At 42.6% G+C, this 24,129-nt stretch overlaps 2 protein-coding genes and 1 long non-coding RNA gene across 3 annotated transcripts; all 3 read left to right on the top strand.

Moving 5' to 3' along the window:
* The first annotated feature begins 5,065 nt into the window (after positions 1-5,065).
* LOC102708684 (potassium channel KAT1) lies at positions 5,066-9,482 on the top strand. Its single transcript, XM_006647053.3, has 11 exons — positions 5,066-5,306; positions 5,411-5,626; positions 5,742-5,897; positions 5,979-6,036; positions 6,177-6,494; positions 7,275-7,514; positions 7,609-7,707; positions 7,793-7,825; positions 7,919-8,104; positions 8,192-8,765; positions 8,922-9,482. Exons 1-11 carry the CDS (start codon positions 5,137-5,139, stop codon positions 9,032-9,034), a joined length of 2,163 nt encoding a protein of 720 aa, XP_006647116.1. The 5' UTR covers positions 5,066-5,136; the 3' UTR covers positions 9,035-9,482.
* Positions 9,483-10,861: 1,379 nt separating this feature from the next.
* Positions 10,862-19,841, top strand: LOC121053436. The gene is made up of 3 exons (XR_005811048.1): positions 10,862-10,949; positions 17,688-17,779; positions 19,767-19,841. It is a non-coding gene; the product is annotated as an uncharacterized LOC121053436 (long non-coding RNA).
* Positions 19,842-19,891: 50 nt separating this feature from the next.
* Positions 19,892-21,954, top strand: LOC121053460. Its single transcript, XM_040520394.1, has one exon. It carries the CDS (start codon positions 19,892-19,894, stop codon positions 21,929-21,931), a length of 2,040 nt encoding a protein of 679 aa, XP_040376328.1. The 3' UTR covers positions 21,932-21,954.
* Positions 21,955-24,129: the final 2,175 nt, after the last annotated feature.

The raw sequence follows: 24,129 nt of genomic DNA, 5'->3' as shown, positions 1-24,129 counted from the left end.
CCTCGGTCAGACCGACATTGTGTGACCGGTCAGACCGTCAGCCTACCTGCGGTTACACCGTCGGGATCCTGGAAAAACGCCGATCGACAAAGCTTCAAGATATAGATTGAATCTCTCGACTTTTATTAATCAACCGGTGTTTACAAAGTGCATAGAAAGTATTCCTAACAAAAACTTTCGATCTAATATCGAAATAGAGTCGAAACCCTAACTTTTTCTCTCAAACGGCACAAAAAAGCTCATCGGGGACATACCTCTCATTACCTATTTATAACCTCGACGTGGGTATGCAAAGCCCACATATCTAGCACAAATTAGGACTCTCAATCTCGTGGGAAACCAATCCTTATCCGTAACTAACCATATCTCTATCTCTAATACAACAAATCTTCTCAAATCCGGACTTTATCCGAATTCAACTTTCATATCCCATACGCACACAATATCTCCATCGTATGCCATATGAAATCTTCACCAACCACGTGCATTGAACTCTAGTCTAAATATCCCGCATGATATCTCGACCACCGGACGTCACCTTATCTCCAAGTTGACTCCCGATCCATCACCGGCAATACTCTCCCGAGGCATCAAGTCACCTACACATGAATCAAACAAAGAAACCATATTCCGAGACCAAGCTATCTCCAACTTGACTCATGATTAGCAAAACAACAGTACCCATACGTATAGAAACCAACTAGAAGTCGAATTTACGAAGAACAAATTCAAAACCGAAAAGAAAACCAAAAGCTGAAACTTTCGAGGCTGACCTGCTAGTCTGACCGCCCAGATACCTGCGTTCTGACCGCAGTTATCAGAAAGGTCTGACCACCCATATACCTGCGGTCTGACCGTCCAGTCAAATATCACAAAAACACTTAACTCGCAAAACACAAATTTGTTCATCACAAAAATATGTAGATCACTCCATAATCTTACATGGTAATCTAGTGACAGTTACGAAACTACATAAATTAAACAGAGAAGAACATTGTCAATGATTAATTAGGGTGGGGCATGAATTAAATTGTTCAATGGGGGTCTAAAACTACAAGAGGTACTAACATGAAAAGACGTCTAAGGATCAAGTGGATGGATGAGCAAGAATTGGTTGTTGGTACCTTATCATAACCACTAATCTAATAGACAACTCATTTTGAGAGGAGGTTCCATTAGACCTCGTTGCACACAGCCAATTTATTTATATTGTGATTATCTGCAATTTGCTGGGGCTCAGATATGCTTATTCTGGTAAATTCTTGGAATCATTTTTTCTTTGTCTAGTTCATATAAGAGCACTAAATTAGTTCCATATAATCCTCGAAAGGATAAGCAATCGCACAATAAAAAATGTAGGAGATATTGACACGCAATTAAGGATTTTTTTCACTCTGAGAACATAGAATTCCTCCTTTTAATAAAAAAGAAACAATTCCTTACCTCTCATATCATGTCCCAAATCTTCATTCACAAGGGCTGGCAAAGATTCTACATCACCCCTGGAATCATTTCATTGTCGGCAACACCATCACCTTTCACAAATTCTGCTTCATCTGTTTGTGGAATTATACTCTGAAAGGGACCAAAACAAAATAGAAGGCAGTAAGTTAATAATCAACCGCTGTGTGCACATTTAAGATTCAACATGTTATTCTTGTGAAGCCGAGTAAAAATCATTAAATTTGACAGAGACTAAAGATATATCGACCGCACTCATGATCTTATGCAGGGTCATATCCTTGTTGCAAATATCTGTGTCCAAATTTTGACACACACTATCAGCCATGGAAAATAAGCAATTTAGAGATCATTTTTTATCAGATAAAATAGCATAAGCTAACATTATATAAATCATCATTGTAACTGTGGAGGGCAAAAGAGTAACAACCACGCTGACATCGAGTTCACAAACAGAACCATGATACCAAAAAGGGCAAACAAAAGGTATGGCTGTTTACGCAAACAAATGATTCCAAAATGCTGATATGGGAACAGGGGTGCTCAAAGAGCAGATCATATAAGCCAGATAACAACATGGAATAGAATTAGATAAGACCAAACAAAAGTACAGAATATAAAGAGGAAAGAAGAAGTCACTGAAAATGACTAGTCAGAATGGAACCATATCACTGATGATTTAAAGATCTGAACAGACCATGGTCTATAGGAATAGGAAGTTAATACTCGACGCTAAAAATTTCATAAGTAGATGTAACTTACTCGATTAGCCTTCAGCAACAGCTAAATACACTGTTTGAGTGACAAGCAGGATTAATTAGATTTGAACCTTAAACATCTCTTTGATACGTTGCAATCAGCATGGTCTATGTATTAATGGTACTACCCATGTGAGACCTTACCCTGTGATGTTTGAACATAATTGCAACAACGTTTCAACCAGCTCACTACAAAGACGAACACCATCGCCAAATCTCCTAATAAGTAAGAACACCATCATCCACAGTTCAAAGGTGCAACAAGAAAAGGGAAATGGACACGTGCATGCACATGCCTGCAAGGACCGCCACTTCATTGCTTCCCACTCTCACATGGTCACCTGTGATCAATAATGCAGACAGCATCCCAACAGAAGCAAGATATCAGGAACACAAGAAACACAAGGAAGTGGCTAAAATTTTGGTTGTCAGATTGTTTTAATGGTCCTGTAAATGCACCAGCTTTTCATAGCTCAATCTATGAAAAGTACTGCAAAAAAGATATTAGCAAAAAAGTGTGTTTGTAATACAGCCCCTCCAAGGTAGTTGATATTGTAAAACCATAAAATTGTTAACCTGCTTTACCTGGTTATGTTTGCAGTATGATATATTCTCTTTTTTTTTTCAAAAATTAGAATAAAAACTCAAGGAGAAGTGCTGAAAAAAGTCCTACAAAAAGCAGTAGAAATTCGTTGATATCAAAAGATAAATTATTCTATCTTAATGGGATACACTCAATGGAGTTGATAAGAACTGAAATTACAGAAGATGTAAACGAATCAACAAAAAAAATGCATATTTAAGAGAAAAAAGGTTGACATCCCAGGTAGAGGATGGACCAGTAGTCACCTTCACCTATATGGAATTCTGCCTCTGAAAGACGGAAAGTATATTGAAGAGCTTACCAGATAGGGACTCGTATGGTTTAGCTTTTGGCCAGGCCCACAGAGATAGTAATAAGCAAATAGCCCCGAAATTTATATTTTCTCATCTCCTTCAAAGTTCAAACACGTGCAATGGCATAATGATAGCTACCTCCTCCATTTTATAAGAAAATATAGCAACATTAACAACACCAAATTAGTTTCTTAAATCAGCATACAATACGTTTTTATGCTATAATTGTTTTGTGTTGAAAATGTTGCTATATTTTTTTATAAACTTGATCAAACATAAAAAAAGTTTAACTTTGAAATAGTCAAAACATCTTATAATATGAAGCGGATGGACTAGGTAGCAATGGATAACTAATGCAATTATGCAATTATCATTGCTAAATTCTAGACAACTTCAACATAGTTCCTTTTTTTCTAGGAATAGAAAAGGAGTGATATTTGAGGAAATATAGCGTACCTTCAAGGAAAAGATTTAACCAGTATATGAGCTGTCTATGACTTTGACGTCCATACCATAAAACTAACAGACAAGTGACTAGACTTTGCATAAATTAAATCCAAAAATAATCAATCTTACAGAAGATGTATGAAAAATGTATCCCCAGCAGCACATCCTAACACCAAAATAGGCGCCAGTAATTGTTGTTGTCAGCCAGTGTGCCAGAGTACCCTGCATGACATGTGAGCATCTGTCAGGATAGCAATTAGCAAGTGCTATATCCAACCAGCAAAATCATTACAAAAATTAATCATACACTTAATTATTCAGTTATAACATCGACAAACCACAACAATTAGTGTACCAAGAAGAAGGTTTTTTCCTTTGTCTAGAATCTAAATTCAGGGTCCATTACAAACAAAGCACGAGATATGAAGTGGGTACCCTCTGAACGAGGACTGGCTGATTCACAAAGAATGCAGTATAGGACAGAACTTGAAATAAGATTGTAAACAACTGAAACTTTTGCCAGAGATCACAATAATGGAGATACAGTCTGTTCAGTCCTCACTGGTCCCATGAAAACAAGCAGCCCAATCAGTGCACTGGATAAACACTAATGGCAGCAACTGGTAGGCATCAGAACACGGAGGCTACAATTAGACTGATAAGATATCGTGGACGAGCTTATTAACCATTCATCTGCTTTAATTAGCTGAGATGACCGTAGAGAATGGATCCTTCACACCCCACTAAGACAAATCTTACTTGAATCCAACTACCAAAAGAATATACCCAAAGATGATAAGTCCATCACAGATCACTTCCAGAAATGACATCCATGGTTCCGACAGTCCTGTTCACATTTGCACAAACATGTGGATGGCAGTCCTAGAAAAACCTACGTCAGAAGTAAATTTGACTGAGATTAACATAATATCTATCACTTACCAACACACGAGTCCTTTTTTTTAACCTTTGACTTGGAAGCCAATGGCTGGTTTACCCAGTGTACCAATTAAGGAGAAGTATAGCTATCCAGGAATTAATTACGAGTCACAATTGCCACTTCAGCGCAAAGGACTGGATGTACAACACACCAGCAAAACAATGCACACCACAGACTGTTCTTGGTTGAATCGAGGAGAACACCAGTCCACAGAAGGAGCCTGCACATTCACCAGAGCAAATGGCTGAGAGGAGTCTGGTGGTTCTTGCTAAACGGGAGGCATTTGCAAGAGCTTCTATCCTCGCAAATCTGCTGGAAGAATTTGTTTGGGGAGTTACTTTGACTGGAGCTGATCATCCACCAAAAGAAGTCAACTTTGTCTGGTGGCAGACTTTGCCGACTTGTCTTAGCTAACAGCTTGCCACATCTCCCATACAAAACACGCATGCCCTGTCAGTTGTTTTCCTCGTAAGGTACAGGACACACGCAGTTTCTTGTTCCCTTCTTTTCAAATTCCTCGCCTTGACCCCTAACCCTGCATGTTCATCATGTGCAGCATACATATATATATAAAGACCTAGCCTCCACACCCTCTGCAAACAAAGTTGAGTGGCCAAGCACAGCAAGGCAACCATGACCCAAGCTCACTCAAAATCTTGCTTCCACCAGTTCTGGGATGGACTCCAGATCAAGAGGAGCAGCGACAGCTTCGCTGTCGAGCTACTTCCATCCCTTGGTGCAACTATAAACCACTCAAACAAACTGCAGAAGTTCATCATATCGCCTTATGATCCCCGGTACAGGTGAGGCTCACAATGCACTGTCTGTACCTATCATGCTACAAGGCATATAAGAGAATAGCAGTTGCTGACATGATCTTTGTTTCCTTTGTTTGTGTGTCTCTCAGATCCTGGGAGCTGTTCCTTATAGTCCTAGTTGTTTACTCTGCCTGGATTTGCCCGTTTGAAATAGCATTCTTGAGGGACTTACCTTCTAAGCTTTTGCTAGTTGAGAACATTGTCGATATCTTCTTTGCCATTGATATTGTTTTGACATTCTTCGTAGCTTACGTCGATAGCAAAACACACCTTTTTGTGGATGACCGAAAGAAAATTGCAGTAAGGTTTGTATCTTCGTTACTCACTGCTATGATATTTTCATGTAAGAAATCCCATATGTTAAATTGGGCAGGGCCAAATGATTCTTCCCTGACATTAGAAAACAATTATCATATGCAGGTACCTATCCACTTGGTTTATCTTTGATGTATGTTCAACAGCACCGTTTCAATCAATCATCCTTCTATTTACACACAAGGGGAATGACCTTACTTTTAAGATACTCAATTTGCTCAGGCTGTGGCGTCTTCACCGAGTCAGTTCACTATTTGCCAGGTTCAAAAATCTTGTCCAGGTTCTTCATAATTTTATGTTGGATGACACGTGAAAACAATTTAGTCCTTCTATTCTTACCAGGCTGGAGAAAGACATCCGATTCAACTATTTCTGGACTAGGTGCTCAAAGCTTATTTCTGTAAGTCCTTCAGAAAAAAATAACTCACCTTCTGTTTCTGCGCAAGAAAAAATTTCTATCTTGTGAAGTATTGTTCTGTGCCTATAGGAAGAAATTTGCCAGTTCTTACATGTATAAAATATACATTGACCAAAATGCAGGTCACTCTCTTCGCAGTGCATTGTGGAGGATGCTTCAATTATATGATTGCTGACAGATATTCCAACCCAGAGAAAACATGGATAGGAGCTGTGATGCCTACATTCAGATCAGAAAGCTTATGGACTAGATATGTTACTTCTCTTTACTGGTCCATTACAACACTGACAACAACAGGATATGGGGACCTACATGCTGAAAATCCAACAGAAATGCTATTTGATATCGTCTATATGATGTTTAATCTGGGCTTGACAGCATATCTCATTGGCAACATGACCAACCTAGTTGTTCATGGGACCAGCCGCACCAGGAAATTCGTAAGTTTCTCTACTTAGTGGCAAAAACTCTAAATAGGAAACCTTCTGACTCCAGAAAGATCATTCGGGAATGTAGTTTCTAATGAAATTTATATAGTGATGATAACAGAAGATTATGGCACATGAGTAAAAATTTTAGCATTTGGAATGCCATTACAGATGTGATTACCTTACATTTCGATCATAAAAATACAAATAAGCTACATATGGGTGTCATATAGCTAAATGCCTAAATGATGTAAAGATCTGATAACAAGGTAGCATTTTGGATTATGAGGATGTATGGTTCCATACAAAACCATGCTTGTTCAAGTGCATTTACAAAGCTATACAATTTATCTGCATTGTGTCATAGGAATTAGTTCTAAGACTTCCAGGGGTCAACAACCTCAGAACTAATTAATCAATTCAATAAATTGAATGGATTTCAGAACTATTATAGTTTCATTTAGAAAGACTGGTCCAGCTGGAAAATTCTATAAGTTCTTATGCAAATGGCAGAGGTAGGTTTTCAACCATAAAGCATGAAGGGAATAATAGAGTCGTGTTCTTGCTAGTATGCCACAAGGTACCAAATTATTTTAAGTCACTCAACCATTCTAAGAGAGAACAACACCAACAAAATATCATTCAACTCAAGGGCAATAATACGTATATACAAGACTCAAGCAACTGCAAATAGCATAGTCACAATTTTATCAAAAATATTTACTACTATCAGCATAACAGTATTGTTGTTCCATATATATGCACTTCTATATTGATGATTTATATATGCAGAGGGACTCAATCCAAGCAGCATCAGAGTTTGCAGCACGCAATCAATTACCTGAGAACATAAAGCAGCAAGTGCTATCTCACTTCTGCCTACAATTCAAGACAGAAGGACTCAACCAGCAGGTCATGTTAGATGGACTGCCAAAAGGAATCCGCTCAAGCATAGCATACAGCTTATTCTTTCCAATCATCCGACAGGCCTATCTCTTCAATGGAGTATCTGACAATTTCATCGCCGAACTGGTAAAATGATGCGATAATTCAATATTTTTCTTAGGATCCTACAAAAGTACCATTTTCTGCAGTCTTTGCTAATTGAATATGTTGGACAAAACAGGTCATGGAAGTGCAGGCTGAGTACTTTCCACCAAAGGAAGACATAATATTGCAGAACGAAGGAGCAGCAGACGTTTACATAGTAGTTTCAGGAGCAGTGGTCAGTATTCTATCTCCAATTTAGTTTAGAGATGAAATTTCACTAAGTATTATCGGTATGCTAATTGCACCTTTCTCCTATGTAGAATATAATAGCAACAATTAATGGGAATGAGCAGGTATGTGATCCATCCATTTATATATGTTCTAATGTTCTATATATCACTAAGATTTATTCAGATTACCAAAAATTATGAATTGTTTGAAACCAGGTGTATGAGAAAGTTTCAGAGGGGAAAATGTTTGGAGAGGTTGGTGCTCTGTGTAGCACACCACAGCCATTTACTTGCCGCACAGCTGAACTTTCACAGCTTTTGAGAATAAGCAAAACAAGGCTTAGAGAGATCATTGAAGAAAACAGGGAAGATAGCAGCATTCTAATGAACAATCTATTCCAGGTACTGCTTCAATTTTACTTCGAAGTGATTATACTGCATTTAAATAGGGCCAAACAGAAGCTAACAACTCTTTATCCCAATGTACAGAAGCTGAAGCTACGAGAAAGCTTACCTGAAGTGAGTCAACCAGAGAAAAGATTCTTGAGCAAGTACGAGCTATTCCATGTTCCTCGAGAAGTATGGCTGCTGAACAAGTCACACCTGCATTACACAGAGCACATAAGTAAAGGTTCTAGTAACAACATTCCCGTGTTGGGAGGTAATAGTTATTCAAGACAGTTACATGGAGAAGCAGCCCAATTGTGGGTGAAAGAAAAAGAAAATAGTCATGGTATGACAGGTAAAGAAGAGAACCACGATGAAGTACACATAAACTGTGAGACCAAAATAAATACAGAAGAGCACCGTATTCAGATAAACTCTGAAGATAGCAGCTCCACAGGCAGTCAGCAAACGATAGATGCAATGATGCAGCCAGGATCTCCACATAAAACAGAAGAAAACATAACAAGCAGCAGAATTCCAGATGAGTGTTACATAAACAAAGCAAATAAAAGAGTTACAATTCACAAGTATCCAAATAATGCAGCAGGTTCAGCACCACAAAATGGAAAGCTTATCAAGCTGCCAAGATCATTGGAGGAACTTTTCGAAATTGGCAGTAAGCAAAATTAAGCTTCAAAGTATCCTTTTAACTGTGTTTTGGCTATGCTGTATGATTGACATTGAGTATATAGCAGATGTAAAACTGCAACTTACTGTACATAAGCTACTTTAGTATGTATTTACTCATTACATATATTTCTTCACATGGCAGGTCAGAAGTTTCAAGATTTTCATCCTACAAGGGTGGTCAGTAGAGATTATGCCGAAATAGATGACATCAGTGTTATCCGCGATGGGGACCATCTATTCCTACTTGAGATGTAGGGGGAAAAAGCATAACAACCTAACTGGACAAGTCAGAAATCTGGCATAAGTATGGATGCTGGTGTGCACCAGGATTCGAAACTGAAGACATGAAGAGGAATTGACACTTCAATTTTTTAAACCGTTACTAACATGATGTAAATGTCTGATATTGTACGATAAATAAACAAGTCAGCCTTAATGCATGCAGTCATGCAAAATCATGAAAGCATGTGGTCAAAAGCGGTTGTGTAGGTTCCTAGTGCAAGGATTTTAACTTGAAAATGTACATCCATTCATCTCTTGTGTTGGTGTTTGTACTTTGTTGCATTGTATTTAGTGTGGTCTGCAGCAACTGCTTCATGTTCCCATTCCCCACTTCCCTTTGTAACCCTGGTCTGATTGTGGGTCTTGTAATAATGCCTAATCCCCTGTTCCAGTATTCCAGAACAGAAGACTTTCTATCATTGCCCAGATTTATATGAATGCTAATGAATCAAGACATATATACAAATCAACGCAGATTTATATGAATGCTAATGATCTAGGCATATATATAAATCATATGCATTGATCAATGGATAAATCATGCCAGGTTACTGGGTTAGAAAGTCTTACAATATGGAACAAGGGGAGTAAAAAGTAATTAGCTGGACTTTTACAAGTTATGGATACCATAAGTCAATAAATTAACAACATGATGCAGGATAAGAACAAAATACTCACTAAGCAAACAGCACAACTAAACATTATGAACGAACGCCAGCTCGTATATATTATCAACCATTATTACCACATATTTAGATATAAGCCCAAGAATGACACACATGCTGGAAAATCAATCAGCTACATTCAACAAACTTCCTCCATAAAAGATACCATGGATGGCAATGACCTTTAGTTATCGTAATATTAAAGGACTTAGATTGTTTTATTGACTTGTTGACCTTGAAAATAAGTACCAAACCAATTGTCATTTTAAGTTTTGACTTTTTTTTCTTTTGTTTTCTTATGTTTTAGATGGTACAATAAGATATTTCTTATTTTGAGTTTAATCTTGCTGATTATGTTAGGGGTGGAAAGGTACTCCTATATGAAAAGCACCAGATTAAGCCAATTTGGCCCGGTGTTCTTTTTTAGCAATCAACGGAAGTCTGTGGCCAATCCACCTCAATTTTACATTAATGTAATGACAAATATGATTTTTTTTAGCTGAACTCCTGGGCCTCCTGGCCCGCACTGAGTTAATTCGCCATACAATCCACGATCAAACCCACAATAGCTTCACCAGATTTAGTATTGGATCAATGATGCATTGGTGCCAGAGCTAAATTTATCTGGGAGGGAGCCAAAAACTAAACAGAAGCACTATGTTGACAAAAAATGAACTTGTGTTAAAGGAATCAGTGCGATGCTGCATACTGTGGCCGGCCAGAATGTTGTTGCCAGCCCACCTGAACTTCTACGGAAGGAATTTTTAATCATCAAGATTTTGTAGCGAAATTGACCCCAGGAGGGGGCCTGGGGTGTTGGGTGTGGACACAACCAAAAGTTTTAGGGGTCTGCCTTTTCATCAATCGATTGAAAAAAAAATCATCAATCAAATTTTTGGATGGCCCAGATTGCGTCAGGTTCGTGCGTGAACAGTAGCCATTAGCCATACCACCCCGCCTCCTCCCTCCCCCTCCGCTCTCCTCCTTCCCAATTCAGGTGGCATGCCCCCCCCATCCGATGCCAGCCCACCTCCCTCCTCCATCCCCGTGGCCATGGCGCCTCGCCGCCCGCCCATCTCCACCACCCATCGCCGGTCTTCCACCACCCCAACCACCCACACTGCCCCCTACCTCCTCCCACCGTCTCCAACCCCAAAACCCTAATCCATAGGTGTTCTATAGAACTTCGAGGGTGATCATCGCTGTCCCCATCATTGTCGCTGGTTAGTCACTGTTGCTTTCTTCTCCCTCCTTTCCTTCTCTATGCTTTGGTACAAGGTTGAAGATGACACCCTCACCGTTGGATTGTGATTCAATGGTCAAGACAATTGATTGATGGATTCAAAAATTTCAATCAATTGATCAATAGCAAAACTGGACTTTTAGTGTGCATTAATGGGCCTAGATACTTACTAGAGCCATACTGGTGTAGGTTTCTCATCATCCGAACATGTCTCGCCATACTGGTGTAGGTTTCTTGTCATCCGAACATGTCTCGCCAGCCCTAACTAAATTGTGAGTTAAGACATCAAGAGCTCTGAATATTTCGAACTCTGAAAAAAAATGCGTAGATGCCCCATCGTTGGGGGAAATGGCTCCAATACTAGACGAGAAAGAGAGCGCTCCGTCTGCATAGAAAAGGTGAAGGGTTCCCGCCGAAATACCTGCAATTTTGCGAGGGTCTAACTGCAAATTGGCCCTACGGTCAGTTCTCGTTTGAAGAAAGAGAGGCTTAAAGGGCGTTGGGGAGACGGTGGCAGGTCACCTGGTGATGGACCCGACCGGTCGGAGAGCAGAGCGGCCGCCGCCCGTGGGCTCCCTTCGTTCTCCACGCGGAACTACCGGGTGGAAGCCGATGCTGAGACGAGACGATGTGATATCCCACGTCGCCGACAAGAGAAGTCGCCGCCGATTAGGGAGAAGAAGTCGAGATCGCAAGAGAATAGAGCCAGAGAATTCAGAGAATAGATTGAGGAAGAACAGACTAAGGATTTCTCATTTCTCAAAAACTTACCCCCACAAGCTACAGTACTCCCGGGTTTTATTCCCTCTCAGCCAGCTCAGCCCGCTCATGCCCTCTGGGCCCCACGCACACATAACTCAACACAAAGACGTAAACTCACATTATATATTCTCTCCCTCGCCTCCGTGGCCCGAAGACGCCTTCTCGCTCTCCGCTTCATCCTCCATTGCACCGGTCACAACCATAGGCGTGACATTGCCGCCCCCATGAGAGCTAGCTTGACCCCAAGCAGCAATGGAAGGAAAACGTGCTTTTAAAACATCAAAATCCTCCCATGTGGCCGTAGCTTCTGGCAGTGAACCCCAAGTCACCAAAACCTGAACCACTGCAGCATTCCCTTTTTTGACAAGCCGACGCTCTAAAATAGCGGTAGGAGTAAGTTCCTGAACATCCAATTCCAAGGTGACTGGTAACTCACTGAAAATCGGAGCATTGTTGGGAACAAAGTGCTTGAGCTGAGAGACATGAAACACTGGGTGAATGAGACTATTGGCTGGGAGCTGAAGACGATATGCCACCGAACCCACCCGGTCAAGAATCTGATACGGACTGTAAAACTTCATAGCCAGTTTCGGACAAGGACGCCGAGCAACTGAAGTCTGAGCATATGGCTGTAATTTCAGATAAAACATAATCCCCAACCTGAAACACCCGTTGCGTGCGCTTGGCATCCGCTAACTGCTTCATCCGGTTCTGGGCCCGAGCCAATTGATACTGGAGCAAACTAGAATAAAAGGCCCGAGATGTCAACAGACTGGTAGCATCTCTAGACTCAGACGAAGAAGCCTCCGCATTCAAGGACACCACCGGAAGCAGACCATAAGATGGTTCTTGTCCGTAAAGAGCCCGATGAGGAGAACACTGTAAAGCGGTATGAAAACTGGTATTGTACCAAAACCGCGGCAAAGGTAACCAGGCTGCCCACTGAGAGGGAGATTGCGCTACTGAGCAACGAAGGTACATTTCAAGGCATTGATTCACACGTTCAGTTTGCCCGTCCGGTTGAGGATGATAAGCAGTACTCATGTGTAAAGGAATGCCAAATTTCCTGAACAATGTCTGCCAAAAGGAACTCTGAAAAATCTTATCACGATCCGACACAATAGAGTGTGGCATGCCATAAAGTTTAGCAACTTGGTCCAAAAACACATCCGCCACTTGAGGAGCTGTAAAAGGATACCGAAGAGCGATAAAATGACTGTACTTCGAGAAACGGTCAACCACCACCAAAATACAATTCTTGTTTCGAGAAAGAGGAAGACCTTCAATAAAATCCATAGAAATATCCAACCAAGCCCCATCCGGAATTGGTAACGGTTGAAGTAAACCTGGGTAAGAACAATATTCATGCTTAGCCTGTTGGCACACAGAGCATTGCTGCACAAACTCTTCCACAGCCTTTTTGAGACTAGTCCAGCAGAACAATTTCTTGAGACGATGACAAGTAGCCTGCATACCCGAGTGACCACCCAAAGCAGACGCATGAAAAGCTGAGATTAACTTTGTTTGCAGTGCAGAACTAGCACCTACCCAAATTTTGCCCTTCTTATGAATCAGACCTTGAGTGAGAGAAAAACCCTTGTCATTAGAACCTGTTACAGCCAACTCAACTAACAAGTTTTGAGCCTAAGTGTCCACAGCATAAGAATTCACTATCTCTTGTACCCAAATTGGATGAGCCATAGAAATGGCTTGAAGAGAAAAATGATGACCCACTCGAGATAAAGCATCCGCTGACTTATTCTCCACACCCTTCTTATACTGAAACTTACATTGTAAACCAATAAGCTTAGTCATCGCTTTGTGTTGCAATTCAGAAGTCAAGAGTTGATCATCCAAATGACACAACGACTAATGGTCAATACGAATAGTAAAAGGGCCATGTAATAAGTAAGAACGCCACTTATCAACTGCCATCATAATAGCCAAGAACTCCTTTTCATAGATAGACAACTGTTGATTATTGACACCCAAAGCTTTACTGTAAAAGGCAATAGGATGACCGACTTGAGATAAAACTACCCCAATACCTGTATCACAAGCATCAGTTTCTAATACAAAAGGTTGATTAAAGTCAGGCAATGCTAATACCGGAGTTGTACACATAGCCTGCTTCAAACATTGAAAAGCTGCCTCAGCCTGGGCTGACCAAACAAACTTGGAAGACTTTTGCAAAAGCACAGTAAGTGGTTTAGCTATAATACCATAATGAGCCACAAATTTTCGATAATAGCCAGTCAGGCCTAGAAAACCCCGCAGCTCAGTAATCATAGAAGGAGTAGGCCACTGTTGCATCACTTGGAGAATACCGATATGGTCTGCTGTTAACTGGAGCAGCACCTGGAATCAAAAGAATTGCATGATCCAAATCTCTGTGAGGAGGTAAAAAGGAAGCAGTCTGAAAAACAGATTGATACTTATCCAATAATTTTTGAACAGAAGCTGGAACTGCAGGTGTATCCTCTTGATCTGAACAGGGCTGAACTAATGCCATAGCCCACACATCATTACCATGCTGCCATTTAATCACTTGTTCAGGAGAAGCCATTTGCAACTGGGACAATTCCGAAAACTGAATACCCTGTAATTCAACTGTTGATCCCTGATACTCAAATTTTAACCACTTCCCATTCCAATCACAATGCATAGGACTATGTAGCTGCAACCAATCCATACCTAGCACTACATCATAGCCCCTCATATCCAATACTTTCACAGGAGTTACAAATGTTATACCCTGTATCCACCAAGTAAAATCGGGCACAACAGAAGTACAATGCAAAGTATGACCATTAGCTACCTGAACAGCAGAAGGAGCAATGTCTTGTGTGGTCAGCTGCAACCTGTTACACAAATCAGCATTGATAAAACTATGAGTGCTTCCGGAGTCCACCAATATAAGAATAACCTGATTTCCCACTAAAGCTCGTAACTGTAATGAGGAAGCTGTACATGTCCCTGAAATAGCATGAATGGACAACAACATTCCATCATCTTCAGAATGCTCTAACCGAGTGACAGCTTCCAATACTTCATCAGATAGTATTTCATTCTCCTGAAACTCCAGAGCTTTCAACTGTGCCTCAATAACCTTCCCACACACATGAGTTGGATTATACTTGTCACCACATTTGAAACACAATCCATGCGTGTGTCTATACTCCTTCAACTGTTGGGCCTTCCATAACTCAGTGCTCCCATTTTTACTCATATCTCCACCTTTGTATGGAACCAACTCTCTTCTATGATTAGACTTCTTTACTCTAGCAGCTCCCTCATAAGCTAGAGCCACCAAATAAGCCTGAGTTACAATTACAGGTTGTTGAGCAGTAACAAAGAATCGCAACTCCTCTTTCAGGCCCAAAACAAATTGGGAAACTAACATTTGTCCACTCACTGCCGGGTCATACAATCGAATCTCATACACCAACTGAGCAAACCGAGACCTGTATTCATAGACAGTTCCAGTTTGTGTCAGCAGTAACAACTCATCCATTTTTACACGATGAAGATGAGCCTCAAATTCTTCCAGAACAGCCAACTTCAGTTGTTCCCAGGTTGGCCATCCCATTTCCTGCTTCCAAAGCTTGGTACCAATTGGCTGCATTGCCCACCATATTCAACGATGCAGCTGACACTTTAAAACCCTCAATGATGTTATACATCGAGAAATAAGTTTCACAGTTATCCACCCACACACGAGCACCCGAACCATCAAACTTCGGAAAATCCATTTTCGGAGTCCAATGCCTCTCCCCATGCTCCCTATCCCCACCAGGATGAAAAAATGGAGACCCAAGCACCGATTCAGACCTCGGGGGAGGAGGTGGTGGTGGTGGCGGTGGCGGAGGCGGATGAGGTCCTGACCCCAGTGTAGCTTTCTGCAAAGCCTACGCCACTTGAAGTTGTTCTGCTTGCACTTGCCCCAGGGAAGTCATGGACAAATCCACTTTACTCTGCACTTCTTCTAGACAATCCCCTTGGTGTTTCAGCTGTGAATCAATCTGATCCAACCTAGACACCATCGTTTCCACCCCTTCCATTTGCTTAACCAACGCTTGCAACTGCTTCAGTAGCCGTTCCTCCATGGATTCCATCGCTGCAACTACTTGTCGCACCTGCACTCCTTGCTTAGACGGTGCCGTTGTGTCTCCTGCACGAAACTCAGTCGAACCAGACGCGAGATTCACAGTAGTTCGACTCCGGAGAGGAACCACCAACTCGGCCACAGGAATTTACCGACCAAGCCGCGAGGATGAAGGAGCGCACTCCGGGACCGACGGCTCTGATACCAACTTGTGATATCCCACGTCGCCGATGAGAGAAGTCGCCGTCGATTGGGGCGAAGAAGTCGAGATCGCAAGAGAATAGAGCCAGAGAATTCAGAGAATAGATTGGGGAAGAACAGACTAAGGATTTCTCATTTCTCAAAAACTTACCACCACAAGCTACAGTACTCCCGGATTTTATTCCCTCTCAGCCAGCTCAGCCCGCTCATGCCCTCTGGGTCCCACCACGCACACACAACTCAACACAAAGACGTAAACTCACATTACATATTCTCTCCCTCGCCTCCGTGGCCCGAAGACGCCTTCTCGCTCTCCGCTTCATCCTCCACTGCACCGGTCACAACCGTAGGCGTGACAAACGAGGATCGTGGCGCACACGTGGGGTGGGGGGGGCGATCAGCCGCGCGCGCATGGAGATGGAGGCCGGGCCATCGCCGTCCCCACGGGACCGCGGCGAGCAATCGCGCCGGCTGATTCGCGCGGCGCGTGTGTGACGGCGGTCGGCCGCGCCGCGGTGGAGTGGTGGACCCGTTGGGATGGAGGCGACAACTGGGCTGGGCCTTCGATTCAATCGAGTCCGTCAGCCCATGCACGTCTCGGCTACAAAATGTCCCTTGTAATTGGTTATGTAGGAAAACTAGCAATATGAACCATGCACGTGTGTTGCAACGAAATCATATTAGATTAGGAATCCATTCTCAAGAATATCACTAAGTTTGAAATTAGTCCATTTAAATCGAATTCCATTTTAGGGCATGTACAAAGGACTCTCATTGTCATCTCTATCGCTGCATGCTCGTTGATGTGGAAGAGAGAGGATAGGAGAGAGAAAAATATGGTTGTTTTGTATGAAGTCAATAAAACATCGACTCTTGACGTATAAAACGAGAAGACAATCAGAAAATCTGCTTTGTAAGTCTGCTGACTCTAATCAGAGACGCTGATCAGATGGACGTGAACATGGAATTAATTAGCCTGTAATTATGAAAAGTCAGCTTGAAAGACTGTCATTTATATAAGTTTTTTTTTTTGTTGACGTGGCTTGAGACAGAGCTCATAATAGGCTAACATGCCCTTATAAACCTTTTTTTTAAAAAGCCTGAAACAGAGTGGTCATACTATAAACTCCTCAGCCTATTTCCTTGAATTCATACTACCATGTGTGAGTTTCCCCTGTAAAACGCAAACAAAAGAAAAGGTCTTGTTGATCATTGTTTGCAAAGAATCAATCTATTGTATGTTGCATTTAGAAGTTTTTCAAAATAAAAACTGGTGCACCAGATAGAAGTTAATAGGCCATATCATGCAGTTAGGTTAGATGCAGGAATATTAATTTGTGGTGAGAACTTTGAGAAAAAGCTAACCCAGTAAGAGCAAGGCTAATAATATAGCCAACAAGTTGGCTATAAAACTTCTTATAGCCAGCTCTTAGTTCACTCATATACTAGTTAGCTATTCATTATTAATGCAGAACCAACATGTCACTCATATACTAGGAAGCTTACAGTATGCTTACACTCTCTTATCATCTCTTCTCCACATAAGCATTTAGTCAGCTTATAGCCTACTATTATACTTGCTCGTAATACTGTAATCATAGGATGGTTAGCATGTAACTTAAGGAGACATGTTCACCATTGATAATGCAGCCATACATTATGAGAAGTTTTGTCCATTCGTCCTCCTACAGTCGTACAGAAATTTTGAGACGATGACGAGGAAGAAAGATCGATCCACGCAGGTACATAACTTTTTAGTGGTTATTTAAGACCCATTAAGGCTTCGTTCAGATAATACCAAATCACAAGAGGATTCAAAGAAATTAGGAAGGAATTTATTTCATATCTATTGTGGTGTGGAATTATTTCCTCTTAGGCCGGTTAGTTGTGATTTAACCCCAAGAGGAATCTATTCCGAGGGGGATTGGGTGAACCTCTCCCATGTCATCCAATCCCCATGGGGTTTGAATTCCTAACTTTTTCATAGTTCCTTCTATAAAAACATCTATTTGTTTTGATAAAAATTTACAGAAAGTAGCAGGTTGGGATTTTACACATTATCACACAAGATGATAAGATTTTATTCACACCACCGATGGAGAGGATTAATTCCTCGGGCAAGACAATAGAAAAATTCCAGGATGGACCGGGCTAAAACTCCAACTAGCCTTAACCGAACAACAATTTTTCTATGGACCGGGATTTATTCCGCGGGAGAGAAATCCACCGGGGTTGTAGCCTAATCCCGCTCAATCTCCCTCCAACCGAACAAGGCCTTAATCCTCTCTAACCCCTCCCTCTTGAGAAATAATCGAACTGGGCCTAAGGATGGTGGTTGTTGCTTCTCTTCCCACATGGCAGCCTCGTGGCTCATTAGGACTCTGTTTTTTATTAGGTCAAGTGGGTCGCCTTATTCAATATTTAAGGTAGACAAAGTTAGAAAAATATTTACTATTTTAAAATGGGAGTTTCATCCACCTGTCTATCCTTCGACATAGGGGCGGATACAGGTGTAGGGCAGCTAGGGCTGTTGCGCTACTTCTAATCCTAAATATGCATTGAAGTTTTATTTTAAAAATTTAATAATTAGAAGATAAAGATAAAATTATATAAATTCAAAAACGTAAAATCTAAAAATTATAAAGATAAAAATTTAAAAATTGAGCCCCATGTTTGAAAGAATTTTGGCTCCGCCACTGCTTCGACGAAAAAAAACGTAAAATCTAAATGACGCGCATGATTTAGGATTAACGAGCGACGGATGCTTGAAGCAAGTTCAATAGTATAGCCAACTACTAGCTCCAATTCATCTATAGCCAATATACTAGCCAATGCATACAATAGTTAGCTACAAAACATCTATACAAGGCCCCACATGTCATACACACATTTTGTCTTGGAGCCCATATGCAGCTTACAAATTAGTAGCTCACCTCTCTTCTCTCTCATTTTATTTCTTTTAAAATATGCTTAAAGCCTGCTAATATACCTGCTCTTAGGTGTGCGAGCACGAGCGAGGGACTAGACCAGCAAAATAAGCAAGCAACCTAGCTATCTGGTTAGAAGACATGTTCAACCAACCTAAAAATCATATGCTTCGTATTCAATTTTCTCTTAAACTACTCATCCGATCGACGATCCGATTACACTGTTGTGTTCATAATAATCAAATCTTTATAACAAGATCTCACATGATTATATTTTGATGAAAGATTACAAATTACTTTTATAATATATCCAAATTATTTTTAGATTTCATTGAATCACATTTTAGATATATAAAAATAAATTTAATACAACATAAAAATAATTTACATATGGGTTTTTTTATCATCCTCGAAAAGTTTCTCAAGGTACCAAGAATTTTAGTATAAATTTTTGGTACCCCAAGGTATCTCACTTTTTACACTAAAAATTGTGATACCTTGAAATATTTTTTTAAAAATGGTAAAAAACTCATTACATATATTATAGACATAACTTAAAACAAAAGAAAATAACTTGTCACGACATTAGAAGTAAATTCGTCGTGGGGTAAGTAAATTCATCTAATTTTTAGAAAAACTTGTGTTTTTATCTGCACAATTGATTTTTTAATGTTGTAACAAGTTACTCCCTCCGTTGTTTCATAAGGTAAGATGTCATTTTTCGTGTAACATACGGAGTATATATAGTATAGCCGGCCGCTAGTATAAGTATAACTGTATAAGTTTGCCGCCATGCGCACAGCTGTTGCAAGCGGTTCGAGAGCGAGGAAAAACAGGTGAAGAGAATTAAGATGCAACGTACCAGCGGCCGGCCGTGCGTTCGATCGATCTGTCGAACGGAGTGGAGGAGTAAGAAGAAGATTGAATATGGCGTCGGCGACGCCGTCGTTCCCCGGGATGGTGCGATGGTGGGAGGAGTGGCAGCTCCGCGTGCTGGCGCTTAGCAGCCTCTTCCTCCAGCTGTTCCTCTTCGTCTCGGCCACCTTCCGCAAGTACCGCATCCCGCCGCTCCTCAGGTCGTGCGTCTGGTTGGCCTACCTCGGCGGCGACGCGCTGGCGATCTACGCCCTCGCCACCGTATTCAACCGCCACAGGCAGCATGCGCAGGCGACGATCGGCGGCGGCTCGGAGGGCCACTACTGGGGGCGGGCGGGATCTTCTTCTTCCGCCAGTTCCATGCTGGAGGTGATGTGGGTGCCCGTCTTCCTCGTCCACCTCGGAGGCCAGGACAGCATAACCGCGTACAACATCGAGGACAACGAGCTGTGGGCGCGGCACGCGGTGGCCATGTCGTCCCAGGCCGCGGTGGCCGTCTACGTGTTCTGGAGGTCGTGGTCCGTCGCCGGCGGCCAGGTGCCGGAGCGCTCCCCAGCGCTGTCACTGTTCGCCGCCGGGTTCCTCAAGCTAGGCGAACGGCTGTGGGCTCTCCGACGAGCCAGTATTACCAGGCTAGCGGCCGTGAGGTCCTCCGCCGCCTGCCGGAGCAATGATCCGTTGGAGAGCTATGCCTATGTGCAGCAGGCACGCGACTACGTACAGAAGGTGAGGCAGGCAACTCCCAGCCACGACCGCCGCTCTGTCGTGGTGATCCATCCTCTGGTCGAGAGGGAGCTTCAAGACGATCTCATGGAGCTGTTCATCGACTTCCCTGCACCCTATCGTCGCCGGCTCCGCTACCTCAAGTCATTCATGGCGCTCGGAGACAACAAAGCCTACGAGGAGCTCTGCATGCTGCTGGACATAGCGTTCCAGTTCTTCTACACCAAGAAAGAAGCCGCCTACACCATCGTCGGCGTCTACCTGCGCACCTTCAGCTTGCTTCTTGGCATCGCCGCCATCGCCAGCTTCAACGACAGCAACAAGGATGGCTTTCACAGCAGCGACGTCGTGGTGTCCTACATCCTGCTCTGCTCGACGCTCGTGCTGGAGATCTGTGCCCTGGTTTGGCTAGCCGATTTGCGATTCGTTCCATCGGGGAAGCTCGTGCCGGAGATGCAACGCACGGTGACGCAGTTCAACCTCATCGGCTTCGTGGCGTTCGTCGCCGGCAGCCGGTGGCTAACCGCGGCGAGGTGGATCATGGGCATGCTGTTCGGATGCAAGGACTTCAACTATGTCGACGCCAGCCAGTACTGCCACCCTCACCATCGCTGGTCAACCCCGGCCATCACGAAATTCATCCGCGGCCACCTGAGAGACGGTTGGGTGGGTCTATACAGCTCCGACGACTACCGGAGATTCAACGACCGGCGAGGTCAGTGGACTCTCCAGCGGGAGTATCTCCAAGATAAGCTTGGATGGAGCGTCACCAAGCTGCCGTTCGACGAGGCCGTCCTCATCTGGCACATCGCCACGGACATCTGCCTCGACCACTACAGGGACCACCCCATCGACGCCGCCGACGAGCGCGCCTCCGCCGCCGCGAGGGAGATATCGGACTACATGATGTACCTGCTGCTGTTCCAGGCGGAGATGCTGATGCCGGGCACCCAGCGGAGCCTGTTCGCCGCGGCCTGCGGCGAGATCGAGCGCACACTGGGACAAGATCGTCGCCGCCTCAGCAAGAGCGAGCTCGTGCGCAGGATCGCTGCCCCGCCACCGGCGGCGGCGGCTGTAGCACCGGGAGGCCATCTCGAGGCTGCACGCAGGCTCGCCGGAGAGATGACGCAGATGAACGACACGAGAAGGGCGCTGAGCATCATCAGCGGGGTGTGGGTGGAGATGATATGCTACTCCGCGAGCAGATGCAGGGGATTCCTGCACGCGAAGAGCTTGGGTGCCGGCGGGGAGTTCCTCACCGTCGTCTGGCTCCTCCTGCACAGGATGGGCATGGAGGGCTTGGCCGACCAGCTCCAGAGGCCGGAGCTTCCAGAACCGGCCCGTCGCGGCTGTGCTGCTTATTTGTAAATAAAAAATAATTTACGAATAATATTTTTATATACGTGTTTATCGTAGTACAAAAGTTATGAATGAAAAATAAATTACAGCAAAGAAAACTTCAAAATCAACTTATTAATATTAAAATTCTAAATTTTAACTTATAATTATAATCAGAAACGGTTGTAATATTTTTTGTTTTTTCTCGCTCTCAAACCGCTTGCAAGTTGCAACAGATGTGCGGTGGTGCGCATGCAAATTTATACCAGCGGTCGTCTTATTTATACGTAACAAAAAAGTTGTGCGTACCAGACTAGAAGAAACGGTGGGTGTATATGTGTTTCACTTATACTCTTATATTTATTGGAGTATTACATAAGTCATATTCCCCTTTTTGAGTGCCGGAGTGTAGAAAGTATGTCATATGAGGGTGACTTTATGTGAATTTTTATCACTTTGAGGGATGTTGGCTCTCTTTTACTCTTTTTTACGTATGTCACACAAAAAAGTTATTGAAAAAATTTGATTAGATGCAAGTTTATATTAAAAACAAATTTAAATATGAATAGAATACACTACTACAACATAACACTTAACAGGGGCTGGTTGCCAACCCAACATATGTGCACCCCTGAGGTCGTGGCATAGATGCCAGATTGTGAACCAGCAGCAATTAGGCCACCCCCCCCCCCCCCCCCCCCCCCCCAAAAAAAAACAGCAATTAGCGCCCAGGGAGGCCAGGAAAAAAAAACATCGATGCTTCAGGCCGGGGCAAATCATATACTCCCTTTTTTTTTCTTTTTTCTTGATACCGTTAACTTTTTATATATGTTTGACTATTCATTTTATTTAAAAAATATATAATTATTGACTATTTTATTATGATTTGGTTTATTACTAAAATAACTTTAAGTATAATTTATAATTTTATATACTTAGATAAATTTTTTAATAAGATGAAGGTCAAACATAAATCAAAGAGTCCGCTGCGTCAAAACAAAAAAGGAGTAATTCCAATGTAAATCAGAATCATCACATGGTAATAGAATCACAGCATTCATTAAAAAATTATAAAAACAAAAACTAAAGATTACGAACACCGAGGCCATTGTTGCCATCGCCGCTCACCGGAGGCCGAGCTCACCACCACTGCCATTGCACAGATCGACGGCGCCCTCCTCAACTTCATGTCACCGGTCACCGTGTTTCCCTCACTCAGCCTCCACCTTGCCAAATTCAGCCACATGGAGGCTTTGGTATCTACGAAGGACTCTCATTGTAATCTCTATTGCTGCATGTTCGCTGATGTGAAAAATAGACGATAGGAGAGGGAAAATTGATTGTTTTGCATGGAGTCAGACAAAACATCGATTCTTGGCGCATAAAACGAGTAGACAACTAAAAAAACATGTGCTGACTCTAATCAGATACGCTAACCAAATAGAATACAGACGAGGAATTAATTAGTCTATAATTATGAATAGTCAGCTTGAGAGACTGTCATTTGTATGAGAAGTTTTTCTGTTGACGTGGCTTGAAAACACATAATGAGCTCTACCATTAAACATGCTCTTAAAGGCACCGGGGTCTGCTAAGCTTGTCTCAGGATGGCCAAATTTGGTATTGTTGTCACCACCCTCACCATCGCCAACAAATCCGGGGAGGCTGAGGCCATAGTTGGTGGTGGGAGGAGGAGGAACACATGCTCAAGTTACCATCATTGTTATTGTCGTTGCCCCAGCCCTTAAGTAGCGACGACAGTGGTGAGAAGAGTAATATGAAGAGAGATGGAGAGAAAAATAAGAGGAATGGGAGTGGGGCGGAGTGGAAGAGCGGGTTGACACTTGGAAAAAATTCCAACCACATAACCCATCGGCTAGGTTGTTATAGGTGTTATTCTTCTTAAATAACCACTGGATATAATATATTATAGATCTCGATTCTTTTAGAAAACTGATATCAATATGAGTGCTAAGTTTTCTTTAGAACCAGAATATGTGGTAACTCAAAACTATTGGTTCGGTATAGGGGTATTTGGTTGCCTGTATTAGGCTTGGCCTGCACCCACATATACAATTTTTTCGTGTTTGGTTGGCTGCATAGAGGTTCCAGCGAGGCTGAGTGGGTGCAAAACGTGCTCCCCAGCCAGGCTCTGGAGTAACGCTCCATCTGAGCGTTGCTGCGAGCGTGCAAGGTGCTGCACCCACCCAGCGCACCGCTGCACGAAC

Source organism: Oryza brachyantha, chromosome 2, assembly GCF_000231095.2.
Source record: "Oryza brachyantha chromosome 2, ObraRS2, whole genome shotgun sequence".
NCBI lineage: Eukaryota > Viridiplantae > Streptophyta > Magnoliopsida > Poales > Poaceae > Oryza > Oryza brachyantha.
This window is presented reverse-complemented; position numbering and strand designations above follow the sequence as displayed.